Below are 16,129 nucleotides of genomic sequence, written 5' to 3' on the forward strand. Positions count from 1 at the left end.
AAATGACACAAAGCAGTTCTGATTTGTCACATAAAACCTGAACCACTTTAGTGCAGAACCACAGAGTCCTGCCCACTCTTCCGATCTTTCAGGATGTCATGACCAACTGTGATGTAAAAATATTATGCAGAATGCTACAGTTATAATGTGAGTATCTTCACTTCTTTAATAAATAAACGCATGGCATTAATGAATTAGAAAGAAAGGCAAATAAACTTTTCCACATTTCTTCATGGTCTGTAGGTTTGGTGATTAGTGACTAGAAATATGTCCAAATGGGTAAATGTGTTTCTGTTGTAAATAAGCCTTCAGCAAGCTGACCATCAGTCCACAGGGGGAGAAGCAGCACAGCCAGAGAAAACTAGTGTAATTGATGGACTTACACAAGTGATTGTTGAATCTGTTTAAAAAAATAAATAAAAAAAAAGATTTTGTGACAATAGTCACCTTTATTCATGGTAACCAGTCAGGAAGAGGGGAAAACCTGCAGCAAGAGTCCCAAAATCAAACTGGCTGCATTCAGGAATAATCGCCTCCATGTACAGGTTGCCAGGTCTGTTGCTACACCCCGAAAGAGTTATATTTTAAAAGCATTTATGAAAATATTCATTAGATAATTCATAATTACAGGAAAATAGAGACTGACGTGGCAGAAATGTTTCCAGTTTTTGCAAACGTGCATCGTTTCTCACCATGTTCGAGAAAATTGAAGCTGACAAGTAGGTTGCCAGTTACAGCTAAAGCTACAGGAGGTAGCTTTTATAGAAAATAGGTTTTTTACATATTTGTTAAAACTGTCCCTACGTCATCAGAGTATGAGACAGACAGTCTGTGAAAAACATGGAGCTCCTCTGCTTTCTCCCAGTTGTCCTAGAACAATCTGCAGAAAGGAACTGCTCAGTCAGAAACAACTAATCAGAACAAGGAGGACGGTCTTATTGCTGTCTACCGTGCTTGTGTACGTGCCGCTCACAGCTTCACCCTTGTTCTCTGTTGCACTACAACTTCTTCCCCACATTGGAGCGTGCGCAGGCTAGTTAGCACGACCTCCATTGACGGTGCATGAACAGTTTTTCTGTAACAGTAATTTCTTGTTGGGGTTTTTTCCCACCATTACCATGGCTAGAGCAAACAAGCAATCATGAGCAGCGTGTGCACGAGATTGATTGACAGCACTAAGCCCCTTCTCTTGGCTCTGACTGGCTGTTTCTGACTGAACGGTGGATTTTTGGAGATGGCAGTAGGACCACAGGTAAGATGCATCGTAGTCGTAGTTTTAACAAAAATGTAAAAAAAATAAATAAATAAAAATTCTAAAAGTTATCAAATGCAGCTTTAATTGGCTTACTGTTCATAGTCTGCAGGCTCATTGATTTTTTTGCATGTGAAAATGTTTCCAAACAGCAAAATGTGTGTCTCTTTTAACCAAGGGCAAAGTGTGTAGCAGCCTTCCCAACTGGCAACAAGTGGGGGTGGGGTAACACTTTGTAACTCCTGAAGCTTTAAAAACAGCCAGAGAGAACCGTGGCCACTTTCTCCCGCATCTCAGAAAATGACAACAAAAGAAAACCGTGAAAACTCACTTGAACGTGTGCCGCTTCTGCAGACAGTAATGTGCCATCACCTCCTCAGAAGGCCACACACCTGAATCAAAGACAGAGGGAAAAGGAAATCAGTCAATTAAAATGCCCGACAGATGTCATATCCCCGCGACACAAACGAAGCATCTCTGGTGTGAAAACACACACTTGGATCCCTGTGTGACGCGACATCACAGCACATCGGCATTGATATAACACCCAAGAAAACACAATGGCCGCTCCGTCCAACATAAAGGGAGGCATTGTGATTTTCCAGTCTGTGTTCATTTGCTTCTGTTGTGGCTTCCACCTTGCCCGTGATCCAAGGCTTCTTTCTCTGTCTGCTCGTCTGTCTCTCCGTCCGTCCCTCCTAAATCCCTGCAACACACTCCCTCGTTGGCCATTGTGTATGCAAGTGTGTAGGAGCGAGCGTGTGTGTGTGGGAGACAGGGCGTCCGGTGTGTGATAATCACAGTGTGCAGGCCTGCCTGGCTTATCACCTACAGTCAGCCCTTCTCCTTCTGTCGTGCGTGTAACACACACTAAAACACGCACACGCACGCACGCAGCACACACTCAACCCAAACTATTTCCCCCTCGCTTTTTATTGCACACACATGCACAACCGGAGACAAATACGCACATCTTGGCAGCGAAAGAAGTAAACATTCATTTGAATAAAACTTCAGCTTCTGGCTTTGAACAAGAAGGTTCGCCTTGGCCCTGCCTGCCGTGTAAAGTGTGTGCGCCCGCAATTCTCTCTCCCTGCGTGTGTGTATGTGTGTGTGTGTGTGTGTGTGTGTTTGCACAGTTAAGTTTTTGAAAAAGGAGAAAGACTGAGAGGATATAGAATAAGTTGGAGAAAGCAAAAAGGCGAGCGAGGGAGACAGAGGAAAATGAGCGAGGTAAAGGGGAGAGAACGAGGGAGAGCTTGGTGGAGGAGAAAGAAAAGGTGGTAGTCGATATAATAAGCGGCTTACAGACGGTCTCTCATCACCTCATGGGGCAGACATCCCTGCTCTCTCCTTCTCCCCTATTCACTCTTTCACTAACTCTCCCGATGCCCTCGCTCCGGTCCGCCAAGATTAGCTCAAGCAAGCAGGATTTAATAATGCCTATTGATAAAATGTCCAAATATTCCTCTTCCCCATTAAAAAAAAACTCTTTAAAGTGTGGTGTGACAGCATACACACACACACACCCCGACACACACACACAGTACTGAAGTGGTAAATAGTGTCAAGACATGAACCAAAGTGACATTTTAAATTTCATCTTCTCAATTGTCCTCAGAAAGGAGTTTTGTCACAAGACATGGAAAACTTCACAATGTGGGGTCAGTCCAGCAGTTCTATGGTTCACCAAGAGCAAAGCTCATCTACATTTGGGTTGTTTGCTGTAAATACACAGCAGATGTTTGCTTTTATGCAGCATTTGTAAATGGTGTCTATTTACAGTTCCGGGATTGGTTCGCTTTCGCACTGCGTTTTGTCAAACATCCCGAACTCTTTGAGCGACCAATTAATCCGCTCACCTGTGGCGGCGCTGCATCAGGAACCGCTGAATGAAACAACATGAACACCTCTGAAGAAGACTCTGGGCACAACTTCCTTCTTCGCAAAATGTAACTAAAATTGGAGTGGCTTTCACCATTAGCTATTGAAGGGTTTCTCTTTGTCTTTGGCAAAAGACCAGAAGCAATTTCTCCCGCTAGCGCTTAACCCAACCATTTGTTTTGCTCTGCACGTCAGTCCACTTCCTGTGTTTGGAACGGTCTCAGGTCCACTTGGTGTATGCAACTCACATTTGTCAAAAAAAACAAAAAAACAAACTTGATCCCTAAGAAATCTCTACGATTTGAAGAACAATATTCTTTAGAGTGATGAGTCAAAACAAACTTTTTTTAAGGTTTCTGTTTTATTACATCTACCATTTCAGCAACAGAACATCATACCTACAGTCATACATGGTGGTGGTATAGTGATGGCCTGGGTTTGCTCTGCTTCTTCAAGACCTGGATGACTTACGGATGGGAGCATGAAATTTTTTCTACCTGAAAAACCTAAAGAAAAATGTCTGACCATCAACGGTAAGATCAAACACACTTGGTTTATGTAGCAGAGCAATGATCCAAAACAGGGCCCTGCCCAAAGCCCACCTCTGAATTATTTAAAGGCAAAACAAAAAATAGCAAAAAATACAACTTTAGAACTTGGCACTGGACTTTGACTAGGCCATTACCATTCTGCAAAGAAATAAGACCCTAAGCATTTAATGACAGATGTTGTTGAAAAGCTTGGCATAACCACTTCTCATGTTTAGCATGGGATTAGTTTTTTTGATTAGTTTGTCAAATAGGGCAAGCTATGTTTTTAAATAAATGAAAGAAATGAAACTTGGAATCTGTAGTTTTGTGTTTACTCGACTTATCTGTGTCTGATGTTGAAATCTGATGATCAAAGACAGAACAGGTCTATAAGCGGGCTAATATTTTTTTCACTGTTCTGCCTGACCTCTCATCTGCTGGCGTGTTTGCAGAGTTAAAGAATGCAGTAAACCCCTGGCATCCCTCTTGACCTCTATAATAACAGATTGTTAAAGAAAGCTGAGCTTATTACAACCAATCCCTGCCACCCACTATGGGCTGAGTTTCAACTTTTGCCATCAAGACAGAGATACAGGATTAAACTCCGTGAAACCGACAGACGGAGGAAATCTTTCATTGCCTCTGCTGTCAGACTGATAAAGTGCAGCTTGGTGAGGACTTCACTCAGCCTCCTTTTCTGAGCTGAAAGGACGAGGTTGTTGTTACTTTTTGTAAGTGTGTACCTGTTGAGTGGCCAGCAAACTGCCTTTCAGGGACAATACGGTTTTAACAGAACTGAACTGAGTTACTAATAGCTTACAACGGTGTTTTTAGGATCTGGAAATACTGGCGCTTATGACATCAGCAATGCCAACATATGACAGCAGGAGTATATATATATTATTTTTAAAAATTTTAGCAGCTGCAGTAAGGCATTAAGCAAAACAAAATGTAAACACTGAAACCAAAAATGTGCTAGTTTTTTTTTTCTTTACTTCTTAGTTGTTGTTGTTTTTACCCATCTACTCTAACAGAAGATGGCTAGATAACATCTGAACAAACAGAAAGCTTATTTTTTTCCCTTAAAAGATGTAGTTACCTTTAATGTGACTTTTATGAAAAATGCGTTTTTTACATATTTGTGAAAACTGTCATTATGTGAGAGTGACAGTATAATATAAAACAATAAGACTGAAAACAAAAAACAAAATCAAGCTTCTCTGCCTCCTTCTGTCAGAAACAAACCAATCAGAGCAAGGAGGAGGGTCTTACTGCTATCAATCATGTTTGTTTATGCGCTGCTCACTTCATCCCCCTTGGTCCCCCTATTTATTTTCTCACAATTGAGTCTGCCATCATTGCTAAGGCTAGTTAGCATGGCCACTGATGACACAGATAAACAGTTGTTACTGTTACGGTAAGTTATTCCTCCGCCATTAGCACATTGAGCAGTTCGTACATGAGGTTGATCGACAGCACTAAGACCCTCCTCCTGGCTCTCGTTGGTTGTTTCTGACCGGGAGCGGTGCATTTCTGCAGATGGCAGTCGGATCCCCGACTCGTATATATATATATATATATATATACACTGTAAGGGCAAACACTCCACTGTGTTTGTAATGTGTATTACTATAATACCACTGTTTAATGCCTCAATAACAAACCACCTCATTTAGTCATTTTGCATGAGGGAATAAAATGAAAAAAATGGTATGATAAATGTATTTTATCAGTGTGTTTCTATTATGTGCAATAATAGTTTTTTTTTTTTAAAAAACATAAATAAAAACAAACTGTGGCGCTGTAAGATATCTGGTGCTCACAAATATCATCCACATTGTTCCGTGTCTAAAACAATCCATCTTGCCATGAGTGTTGAAACTCCTCAGTGTCATGTGACTTGAACTTTGACCCATTCTCTCCTGATTATGTGCTCGCATGTAGCATAATGGCATCTGAACAGACATCTTTGGCCTGGGAAATGACAGTTCAGCTCCTCCCCTTACAAGTCAGCACACGACACTTGACATGAAGGGTCTCCCCCCAAACATCTAGGCCAGACGAACAGTAGAGGGTGGTAATGCAACGTAAAACTGGGTCTAATCCACAGCTCAGCGGCAGAGGCAGAAGACAATATGAAGGCTTTTCTTAAGATTTTATTCTCGCTTCTGAAGAAAATGAGAAGCAAACGTTTCCGATCTGTTATCTCTGCTCATGCTGATGAGAAACAGCGAGACCATCTGTGGTTCTCGTGTGACGTAAAAAGAAAGTAAGTCACACTGGATAATCTGTCAAAGTCTTGTTTCTGCTCTCTGAATCTTGACCGTACTCCCAGGTTGCCCTCTCTTTACACAAGCATGTGTGTGTAAAACAGAGAGAAAGTGCGTAAACACATGTATGCGTGTGAGAGCAAGACAACTCAAAGTAACAGGGCTTTGTAAAGCATATGTGTACCTGATGGTTAATCCACATCTCCAATAACATTAATAGCCCAGGGTGATAAAAAAAAAAGGTGTGTGTCATGAGTATCAGAGTGTGGCTGCATGTGGGATAAGCATGTGGTTCATGTGTGCGTGTGTGTCAGACAGCAAGAGGCTCCTAGGTCGAGAAGCACTGTAGGAAATGAAGGGATCAACAACAGAGAGCAGATTACTGTTCCTGAGGATAATGAAATGATTTCTCACCTTCAATTATCTAATGAAGGAGAGGGAATAGTTTGGTGTTTCTCCTGATGTGTGTGAGCTTCTGGTCAATATAGTTATTGGTCTCAGAAACCACCTCATGTCAACCGTGCAATCTGTTGTTATAGAAATTGTTTGTTGCATAACATGCATCTCAACCTCTGCAACAAAAGCAAAAACTCTTATAAAGATGGTAACAGTTTGTTAGTGTCATTATACACAGTGAAACTGTAGACATGGTTAAAAGGCCATTCAGTAAAGAATGAGCAATTTGCTCTAAAAGTCGATAGCTAAATTACAGTTTGCAAATGTGCAGGGACAACAACATACATATTTGGAGATGGTGTTTGGTCATAACGATCACTGCTCACAACGTTATGACCAATCGTAACCCTGTACAATTCAGAGGTACAGGGTTAGATTGTTACGATGTTTTGCTGCTTGAAGGACTGGTGCACCTCAGAAAATACATGAGAAAAAAATCAAACTCTTAAGACATCGGACGGGAAGGTAGAGCTTTGATTGGATCTCAACGAGCCTTATTGTGCCATCAAGTTAATCACGACGCGTTCTCAGGGCAACAAAGTCAATGAGTTGGAGTGCTCAACACAAAACATTAATCTCAGTCTCGTAGACAATTTGTGAGAATTGCTGAAACGCTGTTTGTGAGCAAGGAGGTCCACAAACTTGACCCAGTAACATGAGTTCTAGCTGTGATTTGTAAGGCTAAAATCCTCATTGTTTCACCTGTCAAACAAATTCCGATGACAAATCAATATTTATTTACATTCTATGCTTAACTTCAGCGTATTCGAAAGTCGACATAGTTAAATTCCCAACCTCGCCTTTGGGTTTTATAAGGAAGAGACCTGTGGAACCAGATTTGTTGGCTCCAACAACATAACCCAACCTACTAAATCTACTGTTGAGTTGTACTGTTCTTAATGTTATCCCTGCAGATTCCAGTGACCTGGGGCTGGCCTCTTGTACCATCTTGACTTAACACAACACTAATCTGGCTTCACTAACTGTCAGTAATCAGATCCACTGGATAGATTATCCATCACCCTTTAGTGTTTTTTTCCTTCTCAATAACCACATTTGGCTTATGCGACAAAAAAAAAAGTAGCATAGAAACCCAACTGTACTTCAGTTGAATCACCTTTTCTTGATCTTTCTGGGGAATCCCAAAACCTTTAAAAAAAAACAAGTAGCTAAAACCAGGGAAGGATTTAGCTCAAGGGCTATTTTGGGTGCTTGAACAGGGAATCCAAACAGGCACTATTACACTATCTCACTAGCTAAGCCAAGCTAAGCTAAAAGTGCTTGAGATGAGGCTGTTACTCCGGTCTCTGTACCACAACTTAATTAAAAAGAGCCCGACATCTATATTTAAAACAAAGCAAGACTGATTGCATAGATTTTAGATTGTTTCAGTTTTTAGCAAACTAAAGAAACTAAAGAAGTGCCAATGAATTCTAATGAGGCTCAGATATTAGGTCTGGAAGTTTATAAAGTGGTAAAATAAAAAAACTCAAAAATGGTGTAAAAATCCATCCATCCATCCATTTTCTGTTCACCCTTGTCCCTAATGGGGTCGGGAGGGTTGCTGGTGCCTATCTCCAGCTACATTCCAGGCGGGAGGCGGGGTTCACCCTGGACAGGTCGCCAGTCTGTCGCAGGGCAACACAGAGACATACAGGACAAACAACCATTCACACACAACACACACCCCTAGGGAGAATTTAGATAGACCAATTAACCTGACAGTCATGTTTTTGGACTGTGGGAGGAAGCCGGAGTACCCGGAGAGAACCCACGCATGCACAGGGAGAACATGCAAACTCCATGCAGAAAGACCCCGGCCGGGAATCGAACCCAGGACCTTCTTGCTGCAAGGCAACAGTGCTACCAACTGCGCCACTGTGCAGCCCGGTGTAAAAATAGTTTTAAAAGTAAACTATTTTTATGACAGTTCTGCTGTTTTTTTTAGGCTGTGAAACAGTGAGAAAGAGCATAACATAAAACAGACAAGAAGGCTGAAGTACAGGTAAGGCTTCCCTTTTTGCCCCTTTGAGACTGATTTCTGTTGGTTAGAAAACATACTGGATTTGAAAATACTCAAGAGTCTGGAGACATCAGAGGCAATTTAACACAATAGCTTATTTTAGGTGACTAGTAAAACTCTATTTTACACCGACTTCTCCAACTGCTCCTAATTAATGACCCCTGAGCAGGAAGGGTAGAAAAAAAGTTTTACATTTTCCGGTCCTATAGTTTTGGTCAAAGCAGAAATCGGCAACAAACTTCAAATTGTTGCATCTCTGCAAAGGAAACAAAGGAAAAACATTTTAAAAAGCAAAGGAGTAGCTGGAATGAGGGGAATGTCAGAAAGCAACAAAGGAAGAGGACGGGATGGCAAAAGAAAAAAATAAGACAAATATCAAAGAGGGGAAATAGGCAAGATATGTCAACATGGGGTTAAGTGGGCCATGGCGTTGCTGTGAGCACACACCAACACACCTTTGTGACACGGCCAACACACACCTCCGTGTTACACACAGCCTCCTGCTCTCCCTCCCCTCGGGCCCAGCGTGTCTTCAGGCTCTGTGGCTCTCTTGTGGTGATCTGTCTCCACATTAAGTGAGGCCTCAGATAATTCCTAAGCCTCCTCCATGGCCGATCCAATAAGGGATAAGGCTCTCTGCTGGCCATGATCAACTGACAATCTGTTCGCTCACACGGCTACTTTAGTGGAGGCCAGGATTACCCCAGCCAGCCTAGACACAGTCCACGCACTGTTCAGAAGACCACCTCAGCGCCCGCGAGTGTGTTTTCAGCACGGGTGGAATGAATAAAAGTTATCCGTGTAGGGCATGTGAAAAATCAATAAAAAATTATAATCTACAGAATAAATCCTAAATAATGCTTTGTAAAGAAGGACATTTTAAGTTACCAGGCTATATTTCTTTCTTAAATAAGGGAGCAGAAGTAAAATTGCTGCAATAACTATATCACAAAATAAATGAAAAATAATCAGACTTTAACTACTCTTAGTTATATGCTTCTCGTGCAAAAGTGTCATATTTTTTGGTAATAACTTCTTAAACAGAAATAATTGCAGCTCACAAAGTTGACTGGATTGATTTTCTGATTGCCTTAATTTAGTCAAAATAAAAGTTCCTTCCAAGGCCTCTTGGCGAAATGTGAAAAATACAGAAAATGACTACGTTAAGCTCATCGACTTCAGTCACAACAGACAGAAAATAAAAGTTCTGATTTCAACAGCTTATTTATCTGCTCTCATGACCTTGTATTGAGTAGTGATGCAACTCGTGAAATTTATGCAACCAAAATCCAATAGGCATTACCTTCTGTCAAGAATATAACGAAAGAACACAGAACACTGGGTGTATAAATACGATTCAGGTCCGAAAATGAAACTCAGATGGTATATAGATTCTTTACACAAAGACTGAGGCACTTCAAGCTTCTACTTCTGGTATTAGAAGCAGAAAGCAACAATTAAAACAATCTGGGCTTCCATAAAGCTGCAGTAGGGAGTTTTCTTATTAAAAAGAAGAAAATAAAACTAAGGATTTGGCTTCAAAATTTGAACAAGCACACCTTACAGGTATAATTTTGTGATATTAACCCATCAAAAGCATAATCCTCATCTTAGCTTCCTCCATTCATTTTAATCTTGGTTTATGCAACTTTCTAACAGAAAGAAATAAAAATGTTCCCTCTCATTATTCTGGCAATTAACAAATAGAAATAATTGTGGTAACAACTAAATGTTACCTGACATTTTATGCAGTTTATGTACACAGCTAGTACATGATTTTGACTCTTTAAGTTGATTTAAATAAAGAAAAAAACTGAATTTTGTACAAGATTATGTATTAAGATGTACTTGTACTTTGGACAGGCAAGCCGTACCTGTGGCTAGTTATTTATCTGTTGTTGAAGATCTTTTTCTGTTTTTAAGGAGAAAACTGAAGTATTTAGATATGCATCAGACAATCAATGCAAAAACCCAAAACCTCCAAAATAAATTTCTTTAGCTATTTTTTTTTGTTGAGAATATCATGTAGTCTATAAAGTGGGCTCAAACTGCAGTCAAGTGTTCTGATGCAAAAAAAAAAAAAAGCTGAAAGTCAACAGGGTGAGGAGTAAAAACAATAGCCAGTTTTTTGTGTGTTTTTTTTTAGCATTTCAAAATCAGAAAGTCTCAATTAATTTTTAGGTTTAAAGGACTTTTAGCTCCCGGCAAACCAGATTAGGTGAAGGCTCACAAAAGCCTGAATTACTAACAGCAACATGTTAATATTAATAGCAATTACAGAATGATGACTCTGCCTTGCCGAAATGGTAAATACACAGGCTGTGAATAAGCAGTTTAGATAGCCTTTTCGCCTTTCACCAGAAGAGCCCGGCAGCGTGTGATAAGCATCGACATTCTAGCCAACAGCGCCCGCCTTGGAGACATTCCTGATCCTTTTTTTCCATCGGAATAGGCTCATTTTAACGCACACTCACCTCGGCGCACCCACACACGCCCACAGCCAGGCCCCCGCGCACACGCTCCCAGGACTGTGCGGGGCTTTGATAAGCGTTGCCCCTTCTTTCTCCCTCTCTCTCTCTCTGAGTAAACATCGTTTTGGATTAGGCAGAGTATAATGAGAGCAGGGGGCTATCTGCCCACCACGCCTGCATTGTGGCCCCCCACACCTCTCTGAGGGGGCTCGGACCAATCTTTACTCTGCTATTTATCCCCCTCCTCTGATAGCTTACTTATCTGCTACAAATGCCAGGGCTGACTGCCTGTCTAACTGCCCCTGTAACTGTCTGCTTGTTTCTCCGTCGGCCTGTCTCTTCGTCTGACCGGTTCTGTCATAAAGCTCAAAAAGCGACGAGATAAAATACATGTCTGCTTCACATTTTATCTGTTTTCCACCTGCCTGTCGGCATGTCTCTCTCTCTCTCTCTTCCCAAATCTAATCTCGCTGTTGTTACTTTCGACGTGAGCTTAAAGAGCAGAACCCAGGGTATTTTAAACAAGAGCAACCAATTGACACGGCAACACGAAGACTGAGCGCGCTTACAATCCTTTAAACACGGAAATTTGTTCATATTGAGGTTGCACATTATGCGGTGCAAAGCATGCTTTCCTGCATTTTCTCCATCTTCCAATCCACTGTACACCACGGGGATACGCAGCACTCCGCTGGATCGCTGTGATAAAAGACAGCCCTGTGCAGGATAGTGATGGGAACTGAGGTCATTGGAGTGTCTCTACGCCCCGACATGTTTCAGAGAGTCTCTGCTCTGAACATTAGCAAAGATTCAGCCCTGCTTGTTGAAGAGCTGCCATCAGGTAACGGCTTAGCAGCAGCCAAATCAGGACCAGTAGACTGCTACTCAGCTTCCTGCTTCCAATAATAATATGCTGCTTCGAGGATTATGCTTTTGTGTCATTACAGTTCCTTTGTTTTTTGTTTTATCTGCTTAATAAAACCAAGAGAAACTGTTTTCTGTTTTATTGTGAATGAAGTGTTTGCTTTACAAGAAGCAAAAACTAAACCGATTACATTTGAAAAGAGTTAGTCTTTCTAGTTCTTTTATCCAACCATCTTTATTGTTGTAGTCACAGTTATTTGAATATAAAAGGTTAAGAGATTACTGGTCTGCAAACCTTCTAGTTTTATTTCCAGTTTCACATTTTAGACTTTCTCAACATAAGTCTTTTACAAGTACACCCTCAAATTCAGATTTGAACAAACTTTTATTTTTTTACCTTTATTTCTCTCTTGCTTTCTTTCCTCCTTTCTTTCTTCTTCATTTACAGAAATCAAGCTATTCCAAAGGTTTTAAATATAATGAGTTTCAACATCCCTGCAGATTTCTTTCGTACCATTATGTCCTTTATGACTATATTTCTTCCTGACTGGACGCAGTAATTTTTTAACTATTTTTCTAACAACTTCTATCTTGTAAATTGGCTTTGCTTGATTGGTCGAATATCAATCAAGTGAGGATAAACTTTTGGATGTAGAGCTTTCTGTTCTAATTCAATTGTGTGAGTAAAGCTCGGCCTGTATTCCAGCTGCAGCCGAAGCAGACGGGCTGAGCTCGGCCGCCGCCATCACTCACCAACCGGCTTCCTTCAGCACCCATCCCTATTACGCTCTGCACTTCTTGGGGGCAACAAATAAAAGTAGACGAGTGCACACTTGATGAAATTACATCTGGTGCGCAACCGTTCTCGGCGCAGAGCGAGTTGTCTGAGCAAAGGAAAATAAAAGGTGGAAGTTAGGGGTTCCTGAAGCACGGACACCGAGAAGAAGTGGCAGAAAAACACAATTACAGAGAGGAGGGAGACTCAAACGAGAGAAAGAAGAACAAGGTGTGAGAAGAGATGGGAAGAGACAAAAGCAAAGAGCAAAGATTGTACACTTAAACACGTGAGAAAACAGGCCGCCAACAAGCTTTGAAGAGTTCCTCTCACTGATTGGCCCATTGGGTTGGACGCTTGTCAGATTATAGGGTGTCGCCTTAAAGAAACGGCGTACTTTACTTTAACTATGCAAATGATTATGAAAGGAGAAAGAAGATAAAAAGAAAGTCTGAAATCAAAGAAAAGATTAGCTTATATTATTTGGAAATTTCAGGGTTTTAAATAAATGGAAATGAGCAGCACTGCGCTACAGGACATTGATGATGCAGACATACTGTATGGTGCACTCACTGATCAGAAACGGATCTTATACACATTTTTAACTTGCTGGTCAAGCTGAAGATTGACTAGTTTATCTGTGCATCTCTATTTGAGCAGAAATACCTGTGACTACTCACTTCATAACATTTTTTTTCAATGTTTTCATTAAGCTCCAGATCTCAGATGGCAGAGTTTAGCCTCTTTGATGCACCAATTTGTTTAACCAGAGCAGGATTTAGAACTTATTTCTCAAACCTGTACAATAAAACCACAAAGTGGGTCATTTTTTGTAAAAAAATAAATAAAAAAATAGATGAATATACTTTGATTATTTGCATATTAAATTTGGGATTTCATGAGCTCGCACAGTTGGACCGGAAGTTAAGTATACGCAGCGAAGACATGACATTGAAAGAGGGAGCCATGCGAGAAAAGGAGAATTTTGTTGATTCAGAAATCTGCCCGGAGACTGCACTGATGCTTTAAACATGAGAATCAAATTTTTCTATCTCAGTGAGGAGGAGCAGAAAGGAAAAAAAAGAGGGCAGAAGGGAATAAGGGGAGATTAGAGGGAGCAAAGAGAAGAGTGAAGAGTAAAATTTGAGAGAGGCAGATTGTTTTGGTTGGAAAAGATAGTGAGTTTCAGATTGTCAGGTGTGGATTTATTTTAACTGTTTACAATTTGCAGAGATTTAATTGAAGTCTGGCCTAAAAGAAATACCTAAAATGTATTTTATACAAATAATTATACCATTTCAAATTGCTTAATAACAATTAATAACAGAATTTATAATCATAGTCTGGTTTAATTCAGCAGGTACCAGATGTTTTTAACCTCTGTACGCGTGTGGGTTGTTAGACTTTATTGAGAGCTTACATATAATTTGCTCTGGCAGAATGTCTCGCAGTTCACTTACAATAACAGGAGTTTGCTTTGATCCGTTAAGAGCGAACAGCAATATTTCCACACAGGGACTGTGGGTAGGACATGATCCAGAGGCGTTTTTGTTCTGCATCCCATTGGTTCGGGAAAACAAAGAGCAAGGATCCACACTGCTCTGCATTCGCTCATTTGCCTTTGCATTTGCAATGCACAGACATAACACAGGTAGTAAAAAAAGACAAAGCACCTGGGAGTTTTATTTGTTCAGTTCGCTTACAGAACAAGTGATCGCAGCAGTTTTCTGTTTCGTTGGACTCTTTGTCTCGCAGTTAACTTTCAGTAAATATTAGGTGAACCATTACCTGCAGAAATACTTTATAATGCCGGTCAGACGTTTACCCTGACTGTTGATGAACACTGCATTCATTCTGGGATTTTCATGACGTACTCAGGTTGTTAGTGGCCATAACTTTACAATGGGAAAATTGTGTTTTTATTTTTAAGTCACTAAAGTTGTTTGTGGAACAATTTAAGAAAATCATTAAGAACTAAAGATAAATACAGCGTTCATGCCAATGATATGGCATTGTGTAAGATTCTGCCAGACATTACAAGCACATTTTCCTGATAAGATAAAAATATATATACTGGGAATTTTGCTCCTCTGCATTTGGATTGAACAACTTTCTCCTTGTACAACACCTTATCCATGTCATTGGCTCTAAACTAAACACTTTTATTTACATTATCTGACTTTTCTATTGATTCTCTTCTAAATCTGAAAGTTGTTCCTATTTGGCAAGAATGAGAAGCAAAGTCAAACCAGATGAATAATTCTGACTGAAAATATTCTCAGTCAAATTTGAGACGACAAGGGTAAACGTTTGAGCCTTGACTTTGGGGATGTTATGAATATATCTGAGCAAGAAAGTTTAGGCAAGGAGATTAAAAAAAGAAAATGATTTAGTGAGTTTTGAGCAAATTCTATAAATGATTTTAAAGCGTGCGAGCAGTAACGGTACAAAGGTGGAGTAGTGGTGGCAGAGTACTAATTCTAAAGGTTCAGAAGTGGAAGAATTACCCTTAAGCCTTGCTTCTTCTGGTTAAACCGAAACAAACTGAGGAGCAACAAATTGACTCTGAGAGGCCAGTGGATGTCTGCACATGTGGCAAAGCAGTGCCTGTGTTGCATTCAAGTTAAGAGTCTGTTTATTTGCATCTGTTTCTTTATGAGCTTTAGCATGTTTATGCGCAAACTGCGGGCCGCCCTGAGGCTGGCCGTGTGCAGCCGTTTCACTGGAGAGGCAGATGAGCAGAGCAGATATCCCGAGGCCGCCCGGCCGCTGCCAGAGCTTTATCTGAGCTGAAATGATTTTAGCACTCCATTTTGGAGCACTAACCCAGGAGCAATGTCAACTCCTTCTTCTTCCCATCCTCCTCCCCTCCTTCCTCTTTTCTTAGTAGTGTTATATTTTCCCCTGTCCTCTGCCAACTAACGTGGCGTGCATAGCCCTACTCATACCTCGTGAACTTTTCTACGTTTTGTCACGTTGCAAAACAAACACAGGGTTCTAGTCAAGGAAACAAAGTTGGGCTATAAAACAATATACTAAGCTTTGAACATCTCACAAATTAATATACTGAACTAATGCAAGCCTCACAAGACATGGTCGTCCACCTGACCTCAAAGAAGCAGCCAAGACACCCGAGGTAACTCTGCAGGATCTGCAGAGCTCTACAGCTCAGAATCAGTTGACAAGGTAGCATGTATTTCACAAGTCTTGTCATTATGGAAGAGTTGGCAAGAAGAAAGCCTGTAAGAAGTCCTGGTAAGAAGTCCTGTTTACACTTTACCACAAGTCACGTATGAGTCACAGCAAACACGTGGAAGAAGGTCATCAAGGTAACTTTTTCAAACACATGTAAAATGTTAGGGTTAAAACCTAATCCTACCCTCAAGGTTGGGGTGTAGGTTCATCTTCTCCCAAGACAAAAACCCTGGACAAGTAGCAAGAGCTGTAAAAGAGTGGCTTAGATAAAGGCAGATTGGTGTGTTTTGAAGATAACCTCCAGATTACTTACCTTTATCTCAAACCAAGAGCTAGATGGTAGAAACTTGAACAATATTTGTAGTTCAAACAAAACACCAACCATCACAGATTTATTAAATTGTTACTT

General features: G+C 40.7%; 1 protein-coding gene across 1 annotated transcript in view; it reads right to left on the reverse strand.

Moving 5' to 3' along the window:
• Positions 1–16,129, reverse strand: part of camkmt (calmodulin-lysine N-methyltransferase) — a 110,284-nt gene that overhangs the window by 38,213 nt on the left and 55,942 nt on the right. Inside the window, exon 4 of the mRNA XM_028006154.1 lies at positions 1,584–1,644. Coding sequence (XP_027861955.1) covers positions 1,584–1,644 — 61 coding nt within the window. The remainder of the gene's footprint in view (positions 1–1,583; positions 1,645–16,129) is intronic.

Source organism: Xiphophorus couchianus, chromosome 22 (genome assembly GCF_001444195.1).
Source record: "Xiphophorus couchianus chromosome 22, X_couchianus-1.0, whole genome shotgun sequence".
Classification (NCBI taxonomy): Eukaryota; Metazoa; Chordata; class Actinopteri; order Cyprinodontiformes; family Poeciliidae; genus Xiphophorus; species Xiphophorus couchianus.